Source organism: Saprolegnia diclina (genome assembly GCF_000281045.1).
Source record: "Saprolegnia diclina VS20 unplaced genomic scaffold supercont1.7, whole genome shotgun sequence".
NCBI classification, from domain to species: domain Eukaryota; phylum Oomycota; class Saprolegniomycetes; order Saprolegniales; family Saprolegniaceae; genus Saprolegnia; species Saprolegnia diclina.
Window position 1 is genome coordinate 298,272 of NW_008246074.1, and position 23,939 is coordinate 322,210.

At 59.1% G+C, this 23,939-nt stretch overlaps 11 protein-coding genes across 11 annotated transcripts; 4 read left to right on the forward strand and 7 right to left on the reverse strand.

Moving 5' to 3' along the window:
• Positions 1–544: 544 nt before the first annotated feature.
• Positions 545–1,708, forward strand: SDRG_03010 (hypothetical protein; the record flags this gene model as incomplete). Its single annotated transcript, XM_008608626.1, has 1 exon — positions 545–1,708. The coding sequence occupies one exon, from the start codon at positions 545–547 to the stop codon at positions 1,538–1,540; it is 996 nt and encodes a 331-aa protein (XP_008606848.1). The 3' UTR covers positions 1,541–1,708.
• A 78-nt stretch (positions 1,709–1,786) lies between these two features.
• Positions 1,787–3,969, reverse strand: SDRG_03011 (hypothetical protein). The gene is made up of 6 exons (XM_008608627.1): positions 3,426–3,969; positions 2,712–3,375; positions 2,583–2,662; positions 2,473–2,532; positions 2,328–2,426; positions 1,787–2,267 (listed from the first exon to the last, which is right to left on the reverse strand). The coding sequence occupies exons 1-6, from the start codon at positions 3,927–3,929 to the stop codon at positions 1,848–1,850; spliced, it is 1,827 nt and encodes a 608-aa protein (XP_008606849.1). The 5' UTR covers positions 3,930–3,969; the 3' UTR covers positions 1,787–1,847.
• A 497-nt stretch (positions 3,970–4,466) lies between these two features.
• Positions 4,467–5,514, reverse strand: SDRG_03012 (20S proteasome subunit beta 3). The gene is made up of 6 exons (XM_008608628.1): positions 5,439–5,514; positions 5,309–5,376; positions 5,035–5,259; positions 4,814–4,988; positions 4,667–4,761; positions 4,467–4,614 (listed from the first exon to the last, which is right to left on the reverse strand). The coding sequence occupies exons 1-6, from the start codon at positions 5,439–5,441 to the stop codon at positions 4,566–4,568; spliced, it is 615 nt and encodes a 204-aa protein (XP_008606850.1). The 5' UTR covers positions 5,442–5,514; the 3' UTR covers positions 4,467–4,565.
• A 190-nt stretch (positions 5,515–5,704) lies between these two features.
• SDRG_03013 (hypothetical protein) lies at positions 5,705–6,530 on the forward strand. The gene is made up of 5 exons (XM_008608629.1): positions 5,705–5,839; positions 5,888–5,946; positions 5,990–6,089; positions 6,153–6,240; positions 6,286–6,530. Exons 1-5 carry the CDS (start codon positions 5,740–5,742, stop codon positions 6,443–6,445), a joined length of 507 nt encoding a protein of 168 aa, XP_008606851.1. The 5' UTR covers positions 5,705–5,739; the 3' UTR covers positions 6,446–6,530.
• SDRG_03014 (hypothetical protein) lies at positions 6,495–9,173 on the reverse strand (the record flags this gene model as incomplete). The annotated part of the gene is made up of 8 exons (XM_008608630.1): positions 6,495–6,980; positions 7,032–7,425; positions 7,475–7,875; positions 7,920–8,065; positions 8,111–8,288; positions 8,333–8,485; positions 8,532–8,667; positions 8,716–9,173. The coding sequence occupies 8 exons, from the start codon at positions 9,171–9,173 to the stop codon at positions 6,495–6,497; spliced, it is 2,352 nt and encodes a 783-aa protein (XP_008606852.1).
• Positions 9,174–9,431: 258 nt separating this feature from the next.
• SDRG_03015 (hypothetical protein) lies at positions 9,432–10,438 on the reverse strand (the record flags this gene model as incomplete). The annotated part of the gene is made up of 2 exons (XM_008608631.1): positions 9,432–10,177; positions 10,228–10,438. 2 exons carry the CDS (start codon positions 10,436–10,438, stop codon positions 9,432–9,434), a joined length of 957 nt encoding a protein of 318 aa, XP_008606853.1.
• A 246-nt stretch (positions 10,439–10,684) lies between these two features.
• Positions 10,685–12,537, reverse strand: SDRG_03016 (hypothetical protein; the record flags this gene model as incomplete). Its single annotated transcript, XM_008608632.1, has 9 exons — positions 10,685–10,897; positions 10,952–11,140; positions 11,186–11,334; positions 11,383–11,521; positions 11,582–11,671; positions 11,715–11,897; positions 11,950–12,215; positions 12,258–12,379; positions 12,521–12,537. The coding sequence occupies 9 exons, from the start codon at positions 12,535–12,537 to the stop codon at positions 10,685–10,687; spliced, it is 1,368 nt and encodes a 455-aa protein (XP_008606854.1).
• A 393-nt stretch (positions 12,538–12,930) lies between these two features.
• SDRG_03017 (hypothetical protein) lies at positions 12,931–13,774 on the forward strand. Its single transcript, XM_008608633.1, has one exon. The coding sequence runs from the start codon at positions 13,024–13,026 to the stop codon at positions 13,711–13,713; it is 690 nt and encodes a 229-aa protein (XP_008606855.1). The 5' UTR covers positions 12,931–13,023; the 3' UTR covers positions 13,714–13,774.
• A 59-nt stretch (positions 13,775–13,833) lies between these two features.
• On the reverse strand, positions 13,834–17,432 carry SDRG_03018 (hypothetical protein). Its single transcript, XM_008608634.1, has 9 exons — positions 16,983–17,432; positions 16,861–16,932; positions 16,758–16,811; positions 16,636–16,709; positions 14,539–16,579; positions 14,274–14,492; positions 14,129–14,225; positions 14,004–14,080; positions 13,834–13,964 (listed from the first exon to the last, which is right to left on the reverse strand). Exons 1-9 carry the CDS (start codon positions 17,358–17,360, stop codon positions 13,917–13,919), a joined length of 3,060 nt encoding a protein of 1,019 aa, XP_008606856.1. The 5' UTR covers positions 17,361–17,432; the 3' UTR covers positions 13,834–13,916.
• Positions 17,433–18,060: 628 nt separating this feature from the next.
• Positions 18,061–20,938, forward strand: SDRG_03019 (hypothetical protein; the record flags this gene model as incomplete). Its single annotated transcript, XM_008608635.1, has 6 exons — positions 18,061–18,223; positions 18,271–18,489; positions 18,537–18,844; positions 18,894–19,005; positions 19,051–20,336; positions 20,383–20,938. The coding sequence occupies 6 exons, from the start codon at positions 18,061–18,063 to the stop codon at positions 20,902–20,904; spliced, it is 2,610 nt and encodes an 869-aa protein (XP_008606857.1). The 3' UTR covers positions 20,905–20,938.
• Positions 20,939–21,161: 223 nt separating this feature from the next.
• On the reverse strand, positions 21,162–23,025 carry SDRG_03020 (hypothetical protein; the record flags this gene model as incomplete). The annotated part of the gene is made up of 5 exons (XM_008608636.1): positions 21,162–21,290; positions 21,343–21,730; positions 21,779–22,470; positions 22,515–22,638; positions 22,688–23,025. The coding sequence occupies 5 exons, from the start codon at positions 23,023–23,025 to the stop codon at positions 21,162–21,164; spliced, it is 1,671 nt and encodes a 556-aa protein (XP_008606858.1).
• Between the last annotated feature and the right edge of the window lie 914 nt (positions 23,026–23,939).

Below are 23,939 nucleotides of genomic sequence, written 5' to 3' on the forward strand. Positions count from 1 at the left end.
AACGGTTTTGTGAGGATGGCGCGTCGCTGGCCGCAGTTTTCGCGCGCTTCACATGTGCGAATGTGATCCCTTATCGTACGTCGTCTTTCTCTGATGTGCCTCGGCTTTCCGCAGGGGAATGGAGTCGCGCCTTCCATGATGTTGGCTAGAGCTCGTCGATTCCATAAGACAAAACTAACGTTGTTGAGCCACTTGGAGCTGAGAGCACGCAACTTCTTCAACAGCCACTTACACTCGTATCATTCTATCGCTAGCAATCGACGCACACTACAGCACCGGTTTGTAGAGTGTAGCTGAACAAGTGCGTCCTTCGCAGCCGCAGTCCTGACATCGGCGCGCACGCGTTTAAATTCAACGTTGGCTTGCACTAAGCGTACCATGAGCAATCGAATACAGACAGAGTGTCCACATTGCGACGCTACCGGCGACACGGCATCTTGCTTGTGCGCCGAACGTGCCGTTGGCGTTTGAGTGGCACAGAATGTATGTCATGTCGAATGCTGGTCTTTTGGTTTCGGACCACACAGAAAGGCCACATCCCAATATGCCTCTCTTTGAACAGACGCTCCCGATCGACGCTGCCGCCGTCGCCGCCATCGTCGCGACGCACTACGATCTCTCGCTCGGCGCGCGCATCAAGGCCTCGCAGAACCACACGTTTCATGCGGTCGACGAGGCGACCGGCGCCAAGTGCGCGGTGCGCGTGACGCCCGACCCGACGGGCCGCCACGTCCAGCGCATCCGTGACGAGCTCACGTTCGTCTCGTACGTCGCCGGCGCCGGCCTCGACCACGTCTGCGCACCAGTGCCGCCCAAGGCACCTTCGCCGTCGCACCCGCTCTCGGTCGAAGTCGACGGCCTTGTCCTTGCAGTCTTTCATTGGGCGAACGGGTCGCCGGTAGACTTTATGGCGTGGCAATGGATGCTGGACGCGTCGATCGTCAAGGCGTGGGGCGCCTTCTTTGGCCACCTCCATGTCTTGAGCCAGCGCTTTGGCAACGAGCACCCGGAGGTAGCACTGCGGATTCAGCGCTACGATGCGATTCATGACGGCGTCCTCGCCGGCGCGCCGCTCAACGCGATCGATACCAGCCTCGAGGCGGACCCGTCGGCGTTTGGCATCATCCACGGCGACCTCAACTGCTCGAACTTTTTCCTCACGGACGCCAAGACGCTCTCCGTGTTTGATTGGGACCAGACCATGCGCGGCTGGTACATGTACGACCTTGCGCAAGCGCTGTTTGGGCCCATCATGCTCGCGGGCGCCGGCGTCCCGATCGCTGGCACGCCCGTGCCCGAGGCCAACCCGGTGCAGTACCAGGCGTGGATGCTCGAAGGCTACACGAGCGTGCGCGGCCCCCTCTCGGCGACCGACCTATCGCACTTGGAGCGCATGGTCGACCTCAAGCGTTCGTTCTACGAACGCTTTTGCCGTCGCGCGCTGGCCGAAGGCGACGTCCCACCCGACATGGCGCCGTTCATTACGTACATTGTGCAGTGGTTTGACAAAATGGCGGCGCAAAAGACGGCGACCAACTAGGTTTTTCTAACCCTAAAATTTGCTTCCTGGGCGGTACTAGTCGAAGCAGGCAAATACGCTCAGAGAGGCGAGACCCGTTGAAGACTAGACTGTCGATTGCATTTGATGCCAGAATAAAAGAATGCACTAGTAAGGTGCGTTTGTGGCCTTGGTACTAGTACAGCCGCCATGACTTTGATGCGAGTCGACATTCGAAAAGCCACTCGATTGGCCACGGCCGACCGTACCACCAAATTTGACAATATCGAGTGCCATCTCGTGCAATAGTTCAATTCTGTGCAACAGAAAATGAGCGAATATTCCACGATTAAAACAGGGGTTTCGGGAGCAACGACGATGTTGGTGCCGACACGGGGGCGCCACACAGACTCGGCTTGCGCAGTCGGAGGCGGCTCTTGACGTGGTGTTGTCGAAAGCCGTGCATGACGCGGCGATACAGTGTATTGCGCTGGATCGCGCCGTCGTCGAGGCTTCGTCCAAACCGAAGGGTTCGGTCGACGCGCTTGTCCATCTCTTGCGTGAGCGGGTCGACCTCGTCGTCTGTCTCGTCGACCGACTCCATGCGCCGGAGCCACTCGCGCCGCGCCGCACGCCGATGGCAGCCCGTGAGGCACCGAAAGATGCTTCGGGCGACAAAGAACAAAATGAGAAACGCCGAGAGCACAATCGCAACAAGAATGCCCGCCTTCATCGTCGTGATCACGTCCCAGACGAGCAGCATTTCGTTCTATACGTAGCATCCTTTGTTTATCTTTTGACACTAGGGCAGTGAGAATATTGTCGGTACCCGCAACGACAGATTCTCTTGGTACACGCCTTCGAGCAGCGTCATGTACTTTTCATTCGACGACGTCAAAAACTCGAGCTCCGAGTCGACAATGACGCGCTACGGCACAAAGAGTATCAAGAATCTATCAACCGAGTCGACGTACGAGTTCGTGCACGGCTTTGGTGAGATTGCTCATTTGCTCACTGAGGAGGGCGAGCTTGATCTAGTCGAACGCAGCGCTGTCAAGGACACTCCATTCTACACTGCACATACCTGCGCGTCCACCGCAGCGGGCTTGAGCGTCTCGGACACGGTGCGTTCGAGGCTGCTCTGGTTGGCTTCCAGGGCTTGGACTAGTCAGTAGTTGCATCAAACACCACCATCCACGAGCTCCAAATGTACTCTTCTTGGACATGCGAATGTAAAAGTTGTCGAGGCCCTTCTGCTCGTCGCCCGAAACGCCATTGCTGCTCGTGGAAGATGAGCCGTTGGTCGTCTTGCCATGCTCGTGGGCCTTGGTGTGGTTGGCGCTATCGTCGACGACGGTCGTGGCGGCTGGACTGTGGTTCTCGGGTGTGGTCTTGGTCGACGGGGCATGGCTTGCGCTCGTCGCATTGGCGGCCGAAGCGTTTGCTGGCGGTTGGTGTGCTGTCGTCGGCTTCTCGGTGGGTGGCGGCGATGTTGGCAGCGGCTCACACACCTCCACGTCCCACGGCAAGACGACGTCGGGCACGGGGCACATCGAGTCGAAGATCGTACTTGAGGTCGGTGAGGGAACGACCACCTCAATCGTCGGTGGTTCGATCGCTGGCGGCGCGAGAGTCGGCTCTTCGTGAATACTGCGCTCGAGCTGCGAGATAACTTGAGTAAACGTGCGTCCGTAGACCTTGATCTGGCTCATCGTGCAATAGTACTCGGCGCCGTAATGCGAGTTGAGGCGGAGCTTGAGGTACCGCACATGGTGCTTCTCCTGAAAGTGGAAGAGCTGGTCGCCGTTCTTGTGCAACGCGGTGAAGTGGCCAAGGACGACCCACGTATCGGTCGGGTAGTTGATGCTGCCAAGCACCTACCGCATGCCATGAGCCTCCACGAAGGATACGATGGACGGATTCGTACGAGGAATTCTTTGGTCATCGACGAGAACTTTTCGTAGTTGGCGATCGAGATCGCGTCGGCGTGGATGTCTTCCGAGAGCGAGATGACGATCCACTTCTTGTCGGCCGAGCACGGAATGAGCATGTACCGGTCCTTATCGGGCACGAGGAGGTTCACCGAGCCCTTCGTGCCCGGCGCATGGTCGAGGACCGTCGCGCCAGAGTCCTTCGACGCGTAGTTCTGCCGCTGGCCGCCATCGCTGTCTTGGACTTCCATCGAGTTGGAGCTCGGGTTGTACAGGCCGCGGTCGACCTCAATGTCGATCTCGGCAATGTTCTCGGCAATGTCCGAGGACCGCGCCGCAACCGCGTCGTCGGGCTCGGCGCGCTCGTGGTGCACCTGCGGCGACGGCGTGGCGGACCCACTGCTGCTGCTCTCGACCTCGCCGGGCGCGACGATGCCATGGGCGAGGGCCATGAGGAGGACGAGGCTGGCAGCCAGCACCAGGACGGGGCGACCGCGCATGCTTGATGCTTGCCGACGGGCCTATTTTTGTATCGCCGGGTCGATTTCCGCTGGATTTTGACCAATCAAACACGTGGAATCGAAACGCGGTGTCGCAGGTAGAGAAGAGACGCATGGGACGCTGCTGCTGGACGACGACGATGGCGATGACGACGACGAGCTCGATGGCTCATGCAGCGCCGAGCGAGGCGCGCTAGCATGCTGCTTGCAGGACCGGCGACGTCTTCTCTGCGTACCGTATCGGGCCAACTTGTTGAAGTTGCCTTGGTCACGTTGGGGATGGGCCTGGTTTCGTCGACGCCGCCAAGCGGCGCGGCCGTTGGCATACAGTACTCTGCGCGATGCGCCGGCCTCGACCAACGACACTAGCGTCTTGGGCGCATCATGAGAACTCCCATCCAACTAGATATGTCGGACCCAACCAGATCCAGACCACGGGTTGACCAGATGTGGCACTTTGCCAGATGCAGCCAACATTCGTACGGTGGCCTGTGTACACTGCTGCTCGAGCGCAGGACGCGGATGTGGGCGAGAGCGGGATGTCAGAAATAGAGTTTATGAACGGGTTCGGCAAGACGCCAGGTCATTGTGGCATGAGCTCCAGACGTGCGCGGACCCCACGACTCGTGTTTCCGCTTAGTCTTTGCGCGTCTTGAGCACCTTGGTGGTGACGCCGTCCTTGGTCCTACGCGACAATGGCATGATCAGCAAGAGCGAGACAAGGTGCCACAATGTACAAGATGTGGACGACACCGCCCCAGCCCGAGAGCGCGTCTCGGTTGCACGCCGACAAGAGGCACTGCGAGATGGTTTCAAAGAGGTCCTCGGGCTCCTGTTCAGCAGACGCATGAGTCCCAAGACGCATCTCGCGAGGTGGAAGGTACCAAGTCGGGGCGATATAGGGATTCGCACATGCCGTGCAAGGCTTCTTCCATTGTCCCTGCGACGACGTAGTCCTTCGTGAAGAGCTCACAGCCCAGGCAGTCCATGCTCGAAAGGAACGGCTTGTTCTCGGGCGTCAAGCCGGCGACGATGGGCTCGACAAACCAGGGGCCAAACCTGCGGTGAGCGCTGCAGTCGCCATGGCACGCTGACATGTACGTACCGCTTCTCGTACATCATGTTGGAGATCATGGCGCTGAGCGTCTTGGCCTTGATTTCGCGTTCCTCTTGCATCTTGTACATGTTGAGCTTAAAGCGGAGGAGCTGCGAGACGCTTTGCACGTCCGTGGCCAAGCCAGAGAGGCCGAGGAACGTCTTGTCGTTGAGGCGGAAGACCTTTTGGAAGTCGGTCGAGATCGTCTGGCCCTGCACGCCCATGCGCGTATCGCTAGTCATCGCAGGATAAGATTGCGGCACGAGGATGGTGCTCGTCGTACCAGGCAATCGCGACGCAGTCCTTGCCCGCCATCGCGATGATGGCGGCCCCGTTGTAGGCCATGATGCTCTACATAGGCCATGAGCCTCGGGTCATTGCCATAGCATCTGGACGACGCCGGCCTCGCATACCATGTTGCTCCGTCTGCGGCTCAGAAGCTTTGATTTCTGCGGCTTAGTTTCTTTGGCCGAGAACCTCTAGCAATGGATACCCCGTCGATCTTTCGACCGCAAGAAAAGCGCGATAAATGATAGCTTTAACGTATGGATCCAATCTCTCACACTATCAATGTATTAATATACAGTTTCAAAGGTTTTATTGTAATATAGTGTAGATCCGAGAATACTGTACTATAAGACCATTTACACTATATGAAGATTTTCACACACTATTCCACCGTCGATCGTGGCACCGCTTGGCAAGATCCCGCTCATGACCGCACCGCTCATGGAGTTCCATCCGTCCATGTCGCTCGAGCACCATGCTGCGCCGACGTCGATCATCAAGCAGCCATCGCCAGCCATAAGCTCAGGTAGGCGCTGAGCGGAAACGGTCATCACGGCCCACGCAGCACTTGCAGGCGCACCCGACCGTCCAAGCGCTCCCGATCCCGACCGCGTGTGGCACGACGTCAATGACGTACGCACGCCGATATGCATCAAAGTGCCAACGGCCCCATTAGACGCTTCATTCCCTTGCGGCGCTTGATGCACCGCTGGCGGCGGACGACAGCGCGGCCATCGAGAAGCTCCAGCAGCTCAAGAAGCTCCACTCGATCTGCCATATCCTTTCGCCCGCTGCCGCCCACGTCTCTATATGCACATAGCGTCCTTAGCACGATGCACACTCACGCGAGACGCATGTGCAGACGATCAAGCTCGGGCTTATGGCCGAGCGCAATGCGTATGTGGCCAAGCTCGTCGCACTCCAAGCGTACGTCATTTTCAGGATCGACCTGTCATTCGACAGCCCACGTAGGCACGCAAGGACGCTGGCCGCCGACTCGGTCGTCCGAACCACGCTGCTGCAGAGTCTGGCCAAGCTCAAGACCTCCATCCACCATCCTCCTTCCAACAACAGCACTTCTGGTAGTGCACATCATCATCACCACCATAGTTCGTCGACCGGTAAGAAGTAATTCGTCAACGAAACCTCATGGCTTGCATGGTCTACCTACTCTTGTGGGCTCATGCTGCCTCGTCATCATCGAGCGGCTCGCCATCGACATCGTCCAGCGGCTCGCCGTCCACATCGTCGTCGAGCGGCTCGCCATCGAGGTCGTCGTCATCCTGGTTGCCATCAAGAGGCATGCCATCAATGTCATCGTCCTCTCCGCCCATGGGCGCATCCGGCATCTCGTCCATGGGTGCGCCATCAAGGTCGTCGTCGCCCTGGTTCTTGGCGCTTGTGGGTGCTTTCGCGACGCTGGTGAAGCGCTGGAGCATGGCGAGGCAGGCGTACATGTCGAGCGTCGAGCCCGACGAGACAAGACCTGCTTGCTTGCACTTGCGCTTGAGGCGGTCCTCCGAGAGGTTCAAAATCTCGGGGCCCAAGACGCTGCGTGGGTCGACGTCGGACGGGTCCTTCTTGGCGAGGAATGTCGCGTTGAGGCCGAGGAGGTACGATGGCGGGAAGAGACTCCAGTTCTCCCACGCATTCAGCACCGAGAGCACCTACAGCGAGATTGATTATCCATACGGTCCATATCCAGCCACGCAACGTACCTTGTCGCGCATCAGATTGAACGACATACGGCCGACAATCGTTTGGTGCACGTGGTTGAGCACTTGCATGATCTCGGGAAGACACTCTTCAAACTGTGTTCGGTACAGCGACGCGTTCTTCTTCGGGGCGGTCGAGTTGTGCAGAATGTCCGAGATCACATACAGCCGCGCGACATAGGTCATGGGCGGCAGCAGCAACTTCTCGTCATCGTCAGCGGCGTACTCGACGCGGAACGCTTTGGCGACGATGCTCACAATGTCGACGGCGCACTCCGAGTGGTCAAGCGCGAACGCCATCACATCGCAGATCGCGTCCCGTTCCAAACTCACGTCTTCGAGGAGCTCGCAAAAGTCGTCGTAGCCGTCTGCGTCCAGGAGATTGCGCTGACGGCCCCTACACGTCAAACATGTAGCTCTGTCGACGGGGCAAGAAGAAAGCCTACTCTTCCTTGTCCCGCGCCGCCGCCAACTGGGCCCCGGTCATGACGGCACCCTTCTCTATGGTCGACAGATGACTTTGTGGACTGTTGGCATCCCGCGTGAAGCGGTGGTGCGTGCGGCGGGCTGGGCGCGGCGACCGCGCAGGACTCGGGCTCCGAGACCGCGGCGCGCCGTCGCGCACCGACGACGACGCACTGTCCCGCGGCGGCGGCGGAAGGTACACGAGCCCGTTCTCGCCGGGGATCGGGTCGCGGCCCCAGCGGTAGTCGTTCTCGCCGCGCCGCAGCGAGAGCACCTTCCACTTGTAGTAGTGAAACAAGCTCGAGTTGTGGTCGGTCAGAAACAGAAACCGGTCGTCCGGGCGCAGCCGCATCGCGTCTTCCATCTGCGGACCGCCTTCGGCCTACGAGACGATGTCACAAGCCATAGTCGGGGATGCTGACGTACGACGCACTCGGCAAACCGGTTGACGTATCGCACGGTATCCTTGTCCGGGAGCTCGACGATGATGGGCGGACGAGCGAAGGGCAAGCCGCGCGGTGGCCCCGACAATGGCGTTCCCGTCATCATTGTCGGACGCGGCGGCGGCGGTCCTATCGCACATTCGAGGATGACGTGGGCACTTGCGACGCGCGAACCTGGAAACGGCGGACGTGGCGGGAACCCCATCGAAGGCGGTGGCGGGCGCGCAAACATCGGTGGCGGTGTCATGAGCGGTCGCGGGAATGCCACGGGCGGCGCAAACATCGAGGACGGCTTGGGGGCGTCCATGCGGACGGCTTTGCCCCACCCGACCATGATCTCTTGCCCGTCCACCTACGGTCATGAGGCATCCGGGGTTTGGAAGAGACCCAACGTACAATGCGTTCGTTCAAGTGCACACGCGCGTCGTCGGCGTCGTCGCGTCGGCGAAAGCATACAAAGCCCGTGAGCCGGCCGCGAAGCCGCTCTTCGTCGTTGCGCGGCCACATGATCTTGACCGAGTAGATGGCGCCGTACTCTTCAAAGATCGTCTAGCAGGTGCCATGAGTATGCAGTGAGAAGAGGATGGCGGTCAACCCGGAGCGCATCTTCCGTGATCGTGGGCGGGAGGTTGCCGACGTACAGATTGGTCGTGTCGCCAACGCCGTCGTCGTGGGACCCGCCAATGTCGCGGTGGGGGTAGACGTCGACGGCCGGCGCGGGCTCAAACTTACTGCATTTGCGTCAAGCATTACCATTCAGCAAGCAGAGGAGGTAGTACTGTTCTTTGATCTCTTGGAGAAAGAGGTCCATCTCGCGGATCTTCTTGCGGGGCACGTCGACGACCGGCGGTTCGTCCTCGTCGTCCATCGCAAACGCAAAGGCTTTTGCCGACGTCGACGACGACGACGACTTGGCCGACGACGACCGCGCTGGTCCTGGCATCGGGCGGCGCAGCGGTGGCGGCGTCTCGTACCGCTGCGGCGTGTACGCTGGTGCGCTCAACGCGCCGGCTTGCACGAACGCCTGTCGCGGCTCGTGCTCGAACGAGGCAACGAACGACTCGTAGACCTTGGCGGCCTCCTCGTCCGCGATGCGCTTCTTGCGCTCCTGCTCCTCGCGCTCCTTGTCGAACTTGGTCTTCTTCTGCGTCGCCATCGAGAAGCGCGGGACGCCATCCTCCGGTCGCTTGGCCCCGTCCTCGTACAGCTTGCGCTTCCGCTGTCGCTCGTCGTCCATCGTTGGTCGCTTGATCTTTGGCCACAACTTCGTCGAAGCAACCAATGCCATTTCTGTATTCTATGACGTTCTATTTGAATCGCATTTAAATCATCATGTTTATTGGTGCCTTCGATCTTCGGTGCTACGCCCACAGCGGATCTTGTGGGCAACGTCGACCACGCACCGCCAGCTCGAGCTCGGCCCACTGCATTCCGCTTGCATGCTTCTCTTGTTATGCTTATTGGCAAGGCGAATGCTAGCGGCTTCACGAATAGCTCACGGACCCGCGGCGATACCCTTGGCCAGCGCGTAGAGCCCGGCGACGACCTCATTCCCCTGATGCCGGATCGTGCTCGCGGGTACGACAAAGTCGGTGCCTGCAATCTCGATCGTCAGCGACGGCTTGCGGAGCGTTCGCCAGCCATAGTCTCGAAAGGTGCCGACAAGCACTTGGTCGTCGAGCCGCTGCCCACTCGAGTAGTTGCTGCCCATAGCGCTTGCCACCGCACTGGCCAAGGCACGCATGACAGGCGGCGGCGCCGTGCGCGTGTCTGCATACGGGTGCAGCACCATGCCCGCGTACGAGTGTACATCAACGACGGCCAATAGCTGCGACTGCGTCGAGTTGAGGTACGCCGCTAGTGTCGAAGTTTCCATTTCGCTCAGCGCATGGGTGCCTGGATATGTGTCCGAGTCGCGCTGCACGCTGGCCGCCGTCGACCAGAACGGGTTGGGCCAGTTGCGGTTGAGGTCTACGTCGCGGCGGTTCTTGCGCCGATAACGCTGGTCCGTCGTCCACGTCGCCGTGTAGCCATCGACGTTGACGACGGGCACGACGACCACATCAAAGGGGAGGCCCGTCGATCCCGTCGTATCCAAGAGTGCAGCAATCACATAGACAGCAGTAGCAGCGGCAATCCACTCGCGCGCATGCTGCGTGGCTTGGACGTAGAGCGTCGATGCAGCCTGCGCCTGGGATGGTCGACCGCCGGACCGCACCTTGTACGCACGTATCGCCTGCCCTACGGTATGCGTCAAGCTACGACTGTCGCTTGCGCAAGAGTTGTCTTACCGCTCGTCGCAGAGCCCACTGGAAACGAGGTCAGCAACGTGGGATGACGAAGTTGGAGCGCCGACAAGAAGGCGTCCATGTGCGAGAGCGGGCGGAAGCACTCGAAGAAACCACTCGCACGGAGCGAGCCTGTCGCCAACGAGCCAAAGCCGTGGGCCAGATGGCACGCCTCGTTGGCGACAACGTCCGCACTCGTCAGCGCGTTGGCCATTCCCGCGACAAGAGCCGCACAAAGCATCGCTGCTATGGAATGAGCCATTGTTTCACTGGGTTTTGGGCGCGAGAGAAGCGCCACTCGGTGATGGCTACCGATGATGCTCGGTCCCCCGCCATCTCGCTTGCGGCCGAGGACAGTTGCGATACTAGATGTAGACTCCCATCACTCGTTGCCAACCAATCTCGCGCCTGCTGGTCGAGTTCCTCGAGTGCCCACGCAATAATCAAACATCAAGATCGCTTAGTCGCCTTCCAACTCGGCAAGTTGCGCCTCATAAGCGTCCAAGTCGGTGGCGACGCAGACCGAGAGAAGCTCAGCGAGATGGTGCTGCAGAATGCGGTTGCGCATATCCACAAGGACGCGGCTCGTTCTATCGACGCTGGCTTCGGTGCGCACCAAGCGCTTGAGGAGCGCGGCCAGCATCGCCTGCGAAAGCATTTGCTCGCATGCATCCTGCACCGCATCAACGGCCATGAGCCCGACGTCACGTAACATGAAGACGACTACCTGGAACAGAATGCGGTCGCCTTGCTGCGCCAAAAGCTGCAGCATACTTGAGAGCAGCGCGTGATTCAGCAGGCTCGTCGAGGCATCTTCGATGAGCGCTCGATCTTTCACCATCAAAAGAACAGCGTTCGCGTCTCTGGCCTCCTCGACAGCAACCGTGGCCATCTCTGAAAGCAATGACGGGAGCGTCTAGCATCGTCATACGATGACGGATGACAAGGACACGTGGCAGACCTCGGCGCACACGATAGACCACACGCTGTGGCACTGCTCGTCGTGGTGCGCGCTAAGTACAACAGAGCGCAATTCGTCCATCAGCAGCGCGGCGTAGACACTGGACGCGTCCGTGTCCGTCAAGTAGGACGTCACCAGGTGCGCGATGGCTAACAAAGACACGCACTAGACAGTGGCATGCAAAGGCGCCGGCCTACTCTCGTGGACCACGTCAAGAAGTCGCGGCCGCAACAGGTCCGTGAGCAGGGCTTCCATCAACGACTCGAGTGGGTCCTCGTCTGGTACTACCGTCGTTGTGGTCTGCAGGAATTCTTGGACCAGACGCTGGATCGTTGTCTGCAGGTGATGGATACACGCCTGGTCAGATCCAGTGTACGATTCTCAGAGGCGACCTACGTGCACAATGTCCAAGAGGAGCGAGCGCACGGCGCTATCGAGGACGTCGCCGTAGACTGCCTCCACTGCCTCCTTCTGTCGTGGTGATGCCTGGACGAGGAATGACGGCCATACTGCGTTGATGCGTTGCTACCTCGATCGCTGTTGTTTGCGATGTAAAGAGCTCGATCAAGAGATCCGGGATGAGCTCGGTGCGAACGACTTCATCGACGAGGTCGTTCATGGCGGCGACGACACGCAACGACTGGTCCCGTCGCGCTGCTGCGTGTCGCTCCCGCACATGCGCTCGGCGTCGTAGGAAGCTCCGCACGTGGCCCTAGCACCGACCGTTGACGTCGGTATGATAGGCATGAACGCACTTGGATTACACGCGCTGCCCAGTCCTGGAGCACGCGCGTCGTCCGGAGATTGCCAATGCGGTAGAGCGGACCTGGCGCCAGGCCCCTGGTTCTTGAAGCCAGCGATTCAGTTGTTGCGGTTGCGTCGTCGCGCCTCGCCGGCGCCAAGAGAATCATATCGCGCGTGCCATGCTCGCGAAGGCGAAGGCCACCGGCGTTTGGGACACCGCGGTCGTTTGCATCGTTGCTTGTTCTTGGCGTCGTCGATCGACAGCGCTGCGCGTCGTGTAGCCTGGCTATTATTCCATGCGCCATCTTCATCGCCATCCATATCGCACCTTCCATGCCGCATGCAGGCAGTGCGTCGAAGCCGCGAAGGATGCGGCGCGGGATGGCAGACGCGGGCGGCGACGGGAAGGCGGACGCGGGCAGCGACGGCGGCGCAATGTTGGTCGACCGTCTGGCAACCAATGGCAGCCAATCGAATGGCGTGCTCAGCTATATTTCAGCCAATCAAAACGCGACATGCGCGCCCCGAACGCCGTTGAAGCTCCTCGCCCAATCTCCGCTTCAAGGAAAAATAAAAATAAAATAAAATCACCGTAAAATGATGATCATCAATCAACACCACGCGCGATGTGGCAGAAGTTGGGTTCTGATTTTATTAAATTCAGCGTCATAAAATAACGCAGTCGATGGACACGGTCGAGCTCTGACGCAAAACAATAAAATACATACAAACACCAAGTGCATGGTGGCCGCACCGATGTGTCCAGCGTGCTACTTTATTAAATGGAAACATATTTTAATACTACTCGACGCTCCACCTGGATGGAGACCGATTGGTTCCTGGGACAACTTCAACTGTACCTCACCTGTGATTGGCTATTAGTGAGCACCGGATGGGCGTGCGGCGTGCGTTCTCATTGGCTGAAATGTAATTTTCGTATTTTTTTCGACGTCCCATACTGAAATCAAGTCTATTTGACGTCCTTGAAGTTCCGGGCATATCTTTGTCCGTCTGAGTTTAAAACACGCGAGCCCGTTTTGCGATCTTGACAGTTGGCAACTTGCAACAACTAACCTTCTTCCAGCAACAACCTCATGGTCACCGTCGTCCGTCGCCCTTGCGCCTTGCCGCGCCCGACGTACGAGCCGGTCCGCCCGCCCGCGCCGTCGACCGTCATCGTGCTCGACTGGGACGACACGCTCTTCCCCAACTCGCACCTCACTCGGCGCAACTACCCGCTCGAGGAAGGCTGCTTTGTCTTGACGCAGCATGACCATCTCCTGCTCATGAAGCTCATCGACCTCATCGCCGCCTTCTTGGCCTCGTGCATTGAGGCCAACCGTGCCTGCATCATTATCACCAACGGCGAAGCGGGCTGGGTCGAGGCATCGTGCGCGCGCTTCATGCCCTCGCTGCTGCCTCTTCTCTCGAACATCCAGATCGTCTCGGCGCGAACTGCGTTCGAGGCCACGTACCCGGTCGACGAGTGGAAGGTCGCATGCTTCACGTCGGAGCTCGCTAAGATCATGGGCCAGAAGAGCCATGCGCAGCAACACATCATTTCGATTGGCGACTCGCACTACGAGCGCGTCGCGCTCCAAGCGTTCTCATGCAAGATGCCCTTGGCGAAGACCAAGTCGGTCAAGTTTGTGCACGTGCCAAGCATGGAGGACCTCATCCGCCAGGTCAAGCTCATCCAGACGTACCTCGGCCATCTCTGCACGCACCCGGGGCACCTCGACTTGATTCTGTCCCATGACCTCCTCCGCGATGTTGCGGTCTAGAGCGTGTATTATTATTCTTTTTACTTTTTTAATTTAATGATTCCGGAACATTCATTTGCCACCGCGTGTCTTTTTCCCCTCATGTGAGTTTTCTCCCACGGACAAAAAACACGCAACAAAGAATACGACAACCTAGATATTTATTCCAAGGGACAAAACCACGCTTCATTTCCCACACGTGGAAAACGCAGCATGTGAAAAACCTACGCCGCCGAGTCGGCCTGACGACGATGGATCTCATGCGTAAAGAGCTAGCAGCAGTAAGAAGAGGATACGAATGGTCGATCTACCTGGCAGGCCTGGGCGTACTCGGCGTTGTTGGCGAGCCCGAGGCTCTCAAAAGCCTGCGGCTGGTCCGTCTGCAGGGCTATAACAAGAAGCATGAGACGTCCACCTCGCCAGGTCGCAAATGTACCATGCATGGTCTGGAGGAAGAGCGCGAATTCATCAATGTTGTCTATTCTGCTGAAGTAGTCCTTGTCGTCGTCGTCAAAGTACGCGTCCGAGCCGCCCTAGATCGAGTTTGCACCGTTGGCGTACTATCAATGTATCAAGCGTACCTTGCCGAGATCGCGGAGAATGCTCGCGTACTCTTCTTCCTTGAGCGACGTGTCGGCGTCTTCGCCCGAGTCGTACCCGCCTTGGTCAATGAGTGCCTTGAGCGTCTCGTCGTTGCGGTCCTGGTACGACCGCAGTCCGTCATCGGTCGAGTGGCGGCTTGCCTCGACAATGTGCGTGAGCTTTTGCAGCACGAGCATGACAATGTTGGCAAATTGCGCCTGGATACAAATGATCCAAGATGATCCAAGATGGTATCCAACATACCTGGACGACAGCCGGGAGCTCGGCCTGGGGCACGCGGAGGAGCGAGACCATGCCGAGTACAAACACCTTTTGCTCCGAGTAGCGCGTGCGCACGTCGGCATTCCGCAAGAGCGAGTTGAGGACCGGGTCGACGACCGTCATCTTGTCGAGCACCGAGAGCGTCAAGGGCACACTGTAGTGCAGCGCCGAGAGCACGACCCCGAGGAGCGACGTGACGACGCGCGTGTCATGCTGCGGCGTGCGGCTGAGGCGCATGCACACGAGCTGCAAACACGGCGGCACAAACATATCGATGCCGTCGCAGTTGAAGAGGATGCAGTCCATGGTCTGGCACGCGCCCCAGACGTCTTCTTCGTCGACCTCGGGCTTGTGCAAGAGCTTGCGCACAAAGTTGAACACGAGCTCGAGGTACGAGATGCGCTTGACGCCGGTCGGCAAGTTGACTTGGAGCACGCCTTGGAGGAACCCGTTGGCGTCGCGGCCAATGACGCTAAAGAGGACAGCGACGAACGAGTGCATGTACTCGCTGCCCCACGCGTCCGCACCGCGGAAGAGCGACGGGAAGAGGAGCCACACTTTCGGGTGGATCGACTTGGAGTAAAACGTGATCGACTTGACGATATCGAGCGCCGGTTCGACAAAGTCAATGTAGCTGTCCGAGCTCAACAAGAGGTGAAGAATCGGAATGAGCGCGTCGAGGAGCGGTTCGAAGAGCTCCGGGTGGTTGTAAATGCTCATGAGCACCGTGTTGATCGTGTCGAGGCACGACGCGGCCGTCAAGCACGCGTCGTCTTCGTCGTCTTCCGCGTCCAGACACTGCTTGAAGCGCTGGCTCAAGCGCAAGACGAGCTGGACCGCGTACGGACCCATTTCGTCGCAAAACTGATCGATGAGCTGCTCGAGCGCCAAAATGACTTCGTCCGAGAAGCCCATGTCGTCCATGATCTTGAAGAATTGCTCGAGGACCGTCGGCAGCACAGGGCGAAGCACATCGAGCACGATCGTCGTGTGGTTGTACATGACAAGGTGGCGAAAGCTCTTGGCGGCTTCAATGCGCACGGGCAAATCCGGGTCCTGGAGCGTTGCGAGCACACAGCTCACGAGCTGCGTCATGGTCGAGTCTTGAAACACGAGCTTGGTCATGTAGTTGCGCGATACCATCTTGGTCGCACGGAGACGCATGTACCCCCGGGGGCTCTGGAAGGCCGGGAGCACATGCGCAAGCACGATCGACTCCATTTGCGACTGGTGGGCGGGCGACAGCGTCAGGAAGGCATCGAGGGCACCGAGTGCATGCAAGGCGGCCTCTTTTTGGATCCAGCCGTCGTCGTCGTTGGCCGGCGTCACGAGAATGTGGTTGTAAAACCCGAGCACTTTCGAGACGCAGTGCTTCCCGCGCTTGGTGCAGAGGTCCGAGAGGAGCGTCTCGGCCGCATAGACCGGGTGGAGGTATTCGCCCATGACGTCGTTGGTGCGGCGGACGTATTCTTGCGGGTCGGCTTCGTACACGGCGAGGTCGGACGGCGTGAGACACATGACGGGGTGGAGGACCTTGAACAGCACAAAGTCCAGATGCGGCAACAGCTGCTGGTACGACGCGCCCGAGATGATGGCTTCTTGGAGGTACACGAGGCAGAGCTGGACGACGCGGTCCGGGCAAAAGTGGCCTTGCGGACGCAGCGCCAGCGTCTCGAGCACCGAGACGAGCAGATGCGGCGCGATCGTCGACCGAAAGAACGTCGCCATCTCCTGGGACGCGGTTGCATGCTTGGGGTTGCCCCACGACGTGTAAAAGCGCGAGATGATCTGGATACCCCACTTCTTGGCCTTCCACCACGGATGGCGGTGGCGCGTCTCTTCGTCGTCGGGCGATGTGGGCCCCGGCAGCTCGGGCATGGGCTTCGACATGAGCGTCTTGAGCAGTTCCATCCAGCCCGTCATCTCTTCGGTCGTCAAGTATGGCGGCAGCGTGCACTGTACGCATGACCAAAAGATCTTGCAGATCAAGTGCACCATGTGCCCCGCCTCGATCGACGGGTTACTACAATCGCGTTCTGAGATGACGACAAGAAAGACTTGGAGGACAAGGAGGTCTACCTCAAGAGCTGCTGCAGCATCGTACGAAGGAGCGGGAACGTCGCGACCACAATCACGTTGAGCGTCTCGCGTTGCTACATACCACCATGTGAATCATCCGAGCGTATAGGAGAAGAGCGTACCGTGGGCGGTTTGTACTCGTAAATCTTGACGACCTTGCGGAGGGCGAGCAGCGCCTACCCATGTCCTCGATGCATCCAAGCGCATAAGCTTCACGAGACGTACGTTGCAGATGCGGTGCGGGTCGCCGCACTGGAGCGTCGCGCGAATGTCTTCGATGAGCGTCGGCCATCGCTCCTGCATCATGCGCGTTCATCCCGCGGCTATGAACCTGAAAAGACACGTACAGGAAAGTCTTGGCGCGCGATAATGTTGACGGACTCGACCATGAGGTTCTGGATTGAGTTGACGTGCGAGTCAAAGAGGCCTTGGAGGATAAACTTGCGGTACTCGTCCTTGTCGGCGTCCGGGAAGACGGCCTCGGGCTCGACGGGATGGCAGTCGCTGTCGTGGCCCCAATGGCCCTGGATGAGGTTCTTGAGCAAAATCGCCGCCGCCTGCTGGATCTCGCGCTGGACGTCCGGCCGCGTTGCGAGCTCCACGAGCAGCACGACCGAGCCGCGCACGCTGTGGAGGCCGCTGATGGCCGCCTCCGCCGCCGAGCGCGCGCCCGCGTCCTCGCTAAAGGTGTGCAGTAGGATGTTGTGCAGCGTCGCCGAGTCCATATCTTCCGTCGTCAGTCTTGGGCGTCGGCCGTGGGGGCGAAGTCGGATCTTGCGGCCGGGGCACAATATATATTGAATATATTGGATTCATGGACCCGTTCGGGCGGCTCGATTCGGTGGCTCAAAACCCGCCAAATGCGATCGCCACGTGGCCCCATACAAACCGCAAGTCAAACGCCGATCTCGAATTCGGTTGCCAGCGAGTGCAAGAAGGGAATTGCCCGCTTGATCGCACCCAACTTGTCGGACCAGCCTGTGCTGGCGGGAAGGAACCAGAGCTTGCAAGCGGCTGACGACTCGTTCTTCTGCACACCACCCACTGCATCCGACCCCGCGTCCTTGGCGGCCCTCTCTAACGTAGTCATATTGGATCGCCCCATCCAATATTCCAATATTATGTGGTCGGGCGATGCAACCTGAAGTAGGTAATATAGTTGGGTTTTTATGGGACCTCGTGGTCGTTGACACGTAGTGTACAGTGCAGCAGTAAGAACTTGGCGTGCGCCTAGGACGTTGCGTCCTAGCGTCGATCGAGGATGTTAGTGGTATCGCCACGGTGCCCCGCCTGTCTCGCCTCGGTGGTCGCTGAGATCTGAATGGCTTTGCCAGTGGATGCGACGAGCTGTCGTGGATCGTCTGGCGAGTTGGGTGGAATTAGCCGCTTGAAACCGCGCGCCAGCGTTTCAGAAAGGCCGAGCACATGGGCCGGCGCCGCACCGTGGTCGCGCCCGAAGGCAAGCGCACGAGCCTCGTGTACACCAAGCCCATAATTGTGGCGCCCGTCACAGCGCCCAAAGCGCCGGCCGCCGAGCTCGACATGGGCGAGCGCAAGCGCCAGCTCGTGGCCAACGTCCCGATCCTGAGTACGACCATATCCGCTTCGGCGATGCTGCGAATGACGATGACATAGCCATGGCGATCGCATCTGGGACGCTGAGCACGCAGCTCATGGACGCGCTGACGCCACTGCACTTTGACAACGGCGTCTTCATCGTACGGCAAGGCGAGAATGACACGGACATCTACATCGTCGAGAGTGGCACGGTCCAGATCACGCGCGCGCGGCTCAAGAAGCTCAACAAGGACGACCAGCAGCAAGTGTCGACGCGCACCGAGTTCGAGTACTTTGGTACTCTTCGGTCTCAACTCGTGGACATGACCTTCTCTCGACGCTAGGCGAGTCGGCCTTTGCGTACGCGCTCTCGGTGCAGCGCACGGCCAACGCGATTGCCGTCGGCGATGTCAAGTGCTTTGCCATGTCGCTGCACCACTGCAATGTGTACCTCGGCGCTGTCCGGGATCTCATGCGCTACCGCCTTCAGATGCGCGAGAACGGCGTGCTCGACAACCTCAACGTCTTTTCCGCGCTGACGCTGCCCCAGCGCGGCCGCATGCTCGGGCTCTCGACGCTACGCGCGTACGAGGATGGCGCGTACGTCTGCAAGCTCGGCGAAATGGACGACCAGTACTTTGTCCTTGTCGAGGTAGATGCGTCGACCATTGCGAGTGGTTTGGCCAGCGATACGTGCGCAGGGCGAAGCCAAAATCTGCATCCGGCCCAACGGCGTCGAAGTCGAGCTGCTTCGAAAAGTGTCCTTCCAAGGGTTTGGGGAGATGGGCCTCTTCGGCAAGCCCCGGACGGCCGGTAACAAGCATGCGGTCCGTTCAACATGTCTCATAGTCGCGCTAGATGTCATTGCGGTCGGACCCATCGTATGCATCATCATGAACCGAGAGAGCTTTGTGAAAGCGCAAACGGGCGGCGCGCACGACGCCGATGGCGGTGTCATGGCGACGACCGTCTCGAACGAGTGGAGCATGTTGCGGCGGCTCGAGGCCATGCACAGCAACCCGCGGGTCGTCGAGCACCTCGTCAAGCTCGTGCGCAAATTCCAGTCGATTCAAACGCAGAAATTTGCCGGCAAAACCATGTACACCGACTTGTACCGGCGCGTGTTTGCCAACCCACGGCTTGCGCTCGGGTTTCCGTCGATCTCGAACCGCATCGACTGGTTCGACCCGATCTCGGCGCGCAAGGTCATTCGCTTCGAAACCAAGCGCATTCTCAACACCGAGCCGTCGAGAGATCGCCCGCCGGACGACGTCGCCTTCCTCGGGCGGCTCGCCGAGACGTCGACGCTCCTCGAAAAATTTCGCACCGACGACACCAAGCGCGACGGCAAGTTCCTCATGGCGGCGCAGCTCGCGCGGCTCATGGAATTTGCGATCGTCCGCCGTGGCAAGTACATTTTCAAGCAAAACTCGATCGAAGGCAAGGCCTACATGGTGCTCAGCGGCGACGTCAGCGTCGTCTTTGAGGACGGCGATGGCAGCGTCGGCCATGTGGTCGCGACCTTGACAGGCGGCGACAGCTTTGGCGAGCTCACGCTGGTCACCAACATGCCGCGGTCGGCGTCGGCGGTCGCGGCCACCGACGTCGAGCTCATCGTGCTCCAGCGCCGCCACTTTGCGCGGCTCCTTCCCGGGTTTCGCATTCGGCATTATATCATTGAGCGCGCCGATTACCTCCACGAGCTGTACCCCAAGGCCGACCACAAAGCGTGCATCCGGGTTGCGTTCGATATGACCGAGGGTACGTACCACGCGCAGCACATCTTCCTGCGCCACGGCCACCACGCGCCCAGCTTCTTTCTCCTCCTTGCGGGCGTTGTCGGAGTCTACAAGCCGGCGCCAGATGACAGTCGGGGTGTCGTGCACGTCGGGAGCCTCGGCCCTCAGCAGTTTTTTGGCGCCAGCGTCTTTGCGCTCCATGATACTGAAGACGCAACGTACATGGCGACAACGACCGTCACGGTGCTCGAGCTTAGCGATGCCAAGGCGCGCCGCATGGACCTGCACATGATCCAAGCAACGACGGCAGCGTTGACGGCGCGGGCCAACTGGGAGACGTCGGTCGTCGCCAGGACAACGTCGCCAGCTTTGGTGTTTGACCCGATCTGCCCGTGGGCCTTTCTGGTGAGCCCGTAGCGACGCGCGTCAAGGGTGCGAGACGTGTGTATAGGGCGACGACAAGACGCAGCTCCAGCACCAAGTTGACAATTTGCTAGACGCCGCCCGCACCGAGAGCGGCGGCGTGCAGTGGGCGATGACGAAACAAAAGAAGAGCCAAAGCGAGGTTCGAAGTCCACGCGGAACACGAGACAAAGTACCGTGGAGCGAGCCCGTGTTTCCGCTGCCAACCAACGACTCCAAGAAGCCGCTCCTTGGGTCGTTTCTTTCGCGGAAGCTCCAGAGCTACCAAATGGTGACGGCGGTCGTGCCGGTCAAGCGACTCCTCGCGCCACTGCAAGCACCGATCGAGATGCCATCCAGTCCGGCGACACCACGCATCGCCAAGCACCACCACCGACGGGCGTCCGTGCCATGGGCCATGGCGGCTGAGAAAGCAACGTCGGCGCCCGAGCCCGAGGTCGACGAGACGGATGCGGACGACGACGAAGACTACGTCATCGACTGGAATACCGACGACTGCAGCGACGTGTGGAAATTCGACCGCGTGCACGATGACAACTTGTATTTATAACCGTCCGAGATCGATACATTGATAGTTTTCCAAAAAGATCAGCCACATGCGAGATCCGGGCCCCAGGGAACACGCGTTCCTTCTCCTATCCCTTCTCTGTCCCGACGGTCGAGAGCCTGGTCGTCGTGAGCTCGTGGTTTCTGAAGTTTGGGCACTTGATAGCTTGATACTAGTGTATATATATTCACGTGATGAAGGTGCGTAGGAATGGCAGGATAAAAGCCACGCAATAGACAGAGACAGACAACGATGACGCGCTACCACTGAAGCACGGGCGGCAAGTACTTGGCACAGAGGCTCTGATAGTAGGGCAATGCCGCGTCAACGTCGATAGCGTCGAGGTCGCATGCCGTCGGTGGAACCCGACCATAGTGCAAGCCGCGCAGCTACAAAGTATCATTGTATCAATATCAAAATTCGAAGAAACGCTGCAATTACCATGTCTTGGACGTCCAGGTCGTCGGGCGTCGCGAGGTCGGCGTACGCATCGTGTTGGTGCCACACGTGGCACGAGAAGAAGCGCAGAAGCGGCAGCGCCTCGTCCGGCAGCTGCGTCTTGTTCCCAGAAAGCACAAGGAACAAATACTCTTCCGGTGTCCACGGCATGACGACCTGGGCCATCCCTGCGCCGGCTTCGTACTTGGCTGCTGGCGTCTTGTGGTCGGCATTGAGTGCGTTGAGACTCGGGTGCGCGATCGTGTCGGGAATCGGCACGCCCATGACCCACGTTGACGTCTCGTCGAGCCACCGCGTGGCCGAGATACCGCGCAAGACGACGCTGTCTTGGTCGTCGGACCAGAGCAGGAAGAGCATGCCCAGGGCGCGCCTACTCGCACGATATCACTACCGGAATACCATCGCATATGCCACGTACAAAAACACAAGCAGTTGCATCCAATCGGGATGACCCTCGGCGCGAATGGCGTTGCCGTCGTACAGCATGTGCTTCAACAGTTGACTCGTGGCTGCCGCACCCGACTCGCCGTTGAGGCGGAGCAGCGCCTTGCATGCATCGTCGATCGAGAGCGCGTCGTGGTGGAGCCCCGCAAACATGGCCGCCTGCGCTTGGGCAAAGCGCATGGTCTGGTACTTGCGCAGGAGCTTGGCATGCACCGGCGTGGCCTGCGTCTTGTCGCACGTGAGCATGCTGATCGCGTCGCCGTCCCACGCGATAGGCTCGGCCGAGATGGTAAGGCCGCGAGCGCTGTCGAGCCCGAGGTAGTTGCCGTGGAAGCTGCGCAGCGCGACGCCGCCTGACGTGGGATGCGCGAGAACGTCAAACGTCTCCCATGTCGAGTTGACAAAGCGGTCGGCGAGGACGTTGCCGATGGGCTCGACGCAGAGAAACTTGCCGTGCGCACTGCGTAGCGAGATGGTCCCGCCCTTGAGCGTCGAGTTGGTCGAGCCGAGCAGCATGGTCTGCCAGAAGGCGTCACGGGACTTGCCCGTGGTCGTGTCGATCATGCCGTCTTCGGACGCGACGACAAAGACGCCGTCCATCGTCCGCAGCGAGATCATGCAGAACGAGTGCGGACCCATGGACTCGAGCGGGATAGGCTCCTTGGCCTATAGAGAGAACCATGACGATGCGAAGATATGCTTCTACGTACGTGAAGCGGCAGTGCCATGGGCACCTTCCGGAAACTCTGCGTGTCGTTGTACAGGAAGAGAATCTTGGCGTTGGGCTTGACCGTGAAGCCCCACGTCTCGTAGAGGCCGACGAGCTTCTTATGCCTGCAATCGCATGAGCCTCGTAATGGCCAAAGTGGAGGAAGGTATATACCGGCGTGTGTCTTCTTCGGCCTCGAGCACGAGCTCCGTGATGTTGCGCGCTTGCAGCGTCGCTGTCGTCGCGAGGAAGAGTAGCTTAGAGAGGCCCATGTTGCGGTAGTTTTGGTTGATGTCGATGACCTTGATGTGGGCAGAGTGGTTGGCTTCAAGCGTAAAAATGAGCTTCCCGATGGCGCCGCGCCGCGTGTCGGTGAAAAGGACCCACTTGAGCTCCTTAGCGCGGACGTCCTCGGAGAACTGGAGCCGGAAGCACGCGCTGCTGCCGTCGAGGACCTCGCGCAGGTCGACCTGCCCGGCGAGACGGAGCGGCTCGTCCTGGTTGCTGCTCATACTCACGAGTTGGGAATTTCTTGTCTCGTGCGCTGGCCAGCGCGAGCTTTTATTTCCAAAATATCGAAGGAGTATAGAAACCTCAAGCTATAAAAAAGATCGATCGAAAGTTTAAATAGAGCCAATCGAAAAAGCTCTGGGAATGACAGGTGGTCGCATTATGGCCAATGGCATCGCTTCCTTTTCGATAGTTCAACCTGGTTCTTACTCGGAGCAAGCCATCAAAGCGGTGGCATCACGGTCGCATGCATGTACCCTTGTGGTAGAACGCGCAGGCAGCTAGCTGCTTCAACGGGCGCTGTCGAGCATATAGCCATTGTATGCATGCCTCACGATTGGCTATCTAGTCCATCTCAGCGTTTCACTGGTTCGGTGCTGGCGGCCAACGTTTGCACAACCACGAACGTCGACACGACGGCCATCCGCGACCGCGACGAGGCTTGTCGAGCTGCAACGGCTCTCCTAGACTGTCCGACTAGCAAGTACTGAGCGTAAGTTTACTAGTACATCAACCATGGAGATACACAACGTCATGCAAGCGCCGCAGACGTATCCGCACTAACTCATAACTAAATGGACGCACAACGCGTTGCTCTCAATGTTGATAAGGTGGTACGTTGGTGTCGATCTAGTTAAGCAAAGAGCCAAATGTGCAGTGTGTTGCGTGTCGGATATACTCCTACAGACACAGTCCTCCTCGTCGACCGCAAGAGGAAGACTCGAAAGCTCATTGTCTGTCTCCGTCAATGTCGCTCAATTGAACACTCCTGTAGAATCTGTCGCATACGCAGCTCCACTTTGATCAACAACGATCGTTTCTTCGGTGATCACTGATGGCATTTGCACATGTGACGTCATGCCATTTCCAGTGTAACTATATTGCGGCGGGGTAAACATGTGGTGGAACGTATGCT

Bases quoted from the DNA above. Each gene is read 5' to 3' on its own strand.
- SDRG_03018 (XM_008608634.1), bottom strand. From the start codon at position 17,360: ATGGACTCGGCGACGCTGCACAACATCCTACTGCACACCTTTAGCGAG. The intron at 14,493-14,538 runs GTATGTTGGATA...ATTTGTATCCAG, and splicing joins AGCTCCCGGCTGTCGTCCAG to GCGCAATTTGCCAACATTGT. The intron at 14,081-14,128 runs GTACATTTGCGA...TTCTTGTTATAG, and splicing joins CTTCCTCCAGACCATGCATG to CCCTGCAGACGGACCAGCCG.
- SDRG_03017 (XM_008608633.1), top strand. From the start codon at position 13,024: ATGGTCACCGTCGTCCGTCGCCCTTGCGCCTTGCCGCGCCCGACGTAC.
- SDRG_03011 (XM_008608627.1), bottom strand. From the start codon at position 3,929: ATGCGCGGTCGCCCCGTCCTGGTGCTGGCTGCCAGCCTCGTCCTCCTC. The intron at 2,533-2,582 runs GTATGTGCAGTG...GCGTTCGACTAG, and splicing joins CCGCTGCGGTGGACGCGCAG to ATCAAGCTCGCCCTCCTCAG. The intron at 2,268-2,327 runs GTACCGACAATA...TGCTACGTATAG, and splicing joins AAGAGAATCTGTCGTTGCGG to AACGAAATGCTGCTCGTCTG.
- SDRG_03012 (XM_008608628.1), bottom strand. The intron at 4,762-4,813 runs GTACCTTCCACC...TCTGCTGAACAG, and splicing joins CCCTATATCGCCCCGACTTG to GAGCCCGAGGACCTCTTTGA. The intron at 4,615-4,666 runs GTACATTGTGGC...ATTGTCGCGTAG, and splicing joins GGCGGTGTCGTCCACATCTT to GACCAAGGACGGCGTCACCA.
- SDRG_03013 (XM_008608629.1), top strand. From the start codon at position 5,740: ATGACCGCACCGCTCATGGAGTTCCATCCGTCCATGTCGCTCGAGCAC. The intron at 5,840-5,887 runs GTAGGCGCTGAG...CAGCACTTGCAG, and splicing joins ATCGCCAGCCATAAGCTCAG to GCGCACCCGACCGTCCAAGC. The intron at 6,241-6,285 runs GTACGTCATTTT...CAGCCCACGTAG, and splicing joins AAGCTCGTCGCACTCCAAGC to GCACGCAAGGACGCTGGCCG.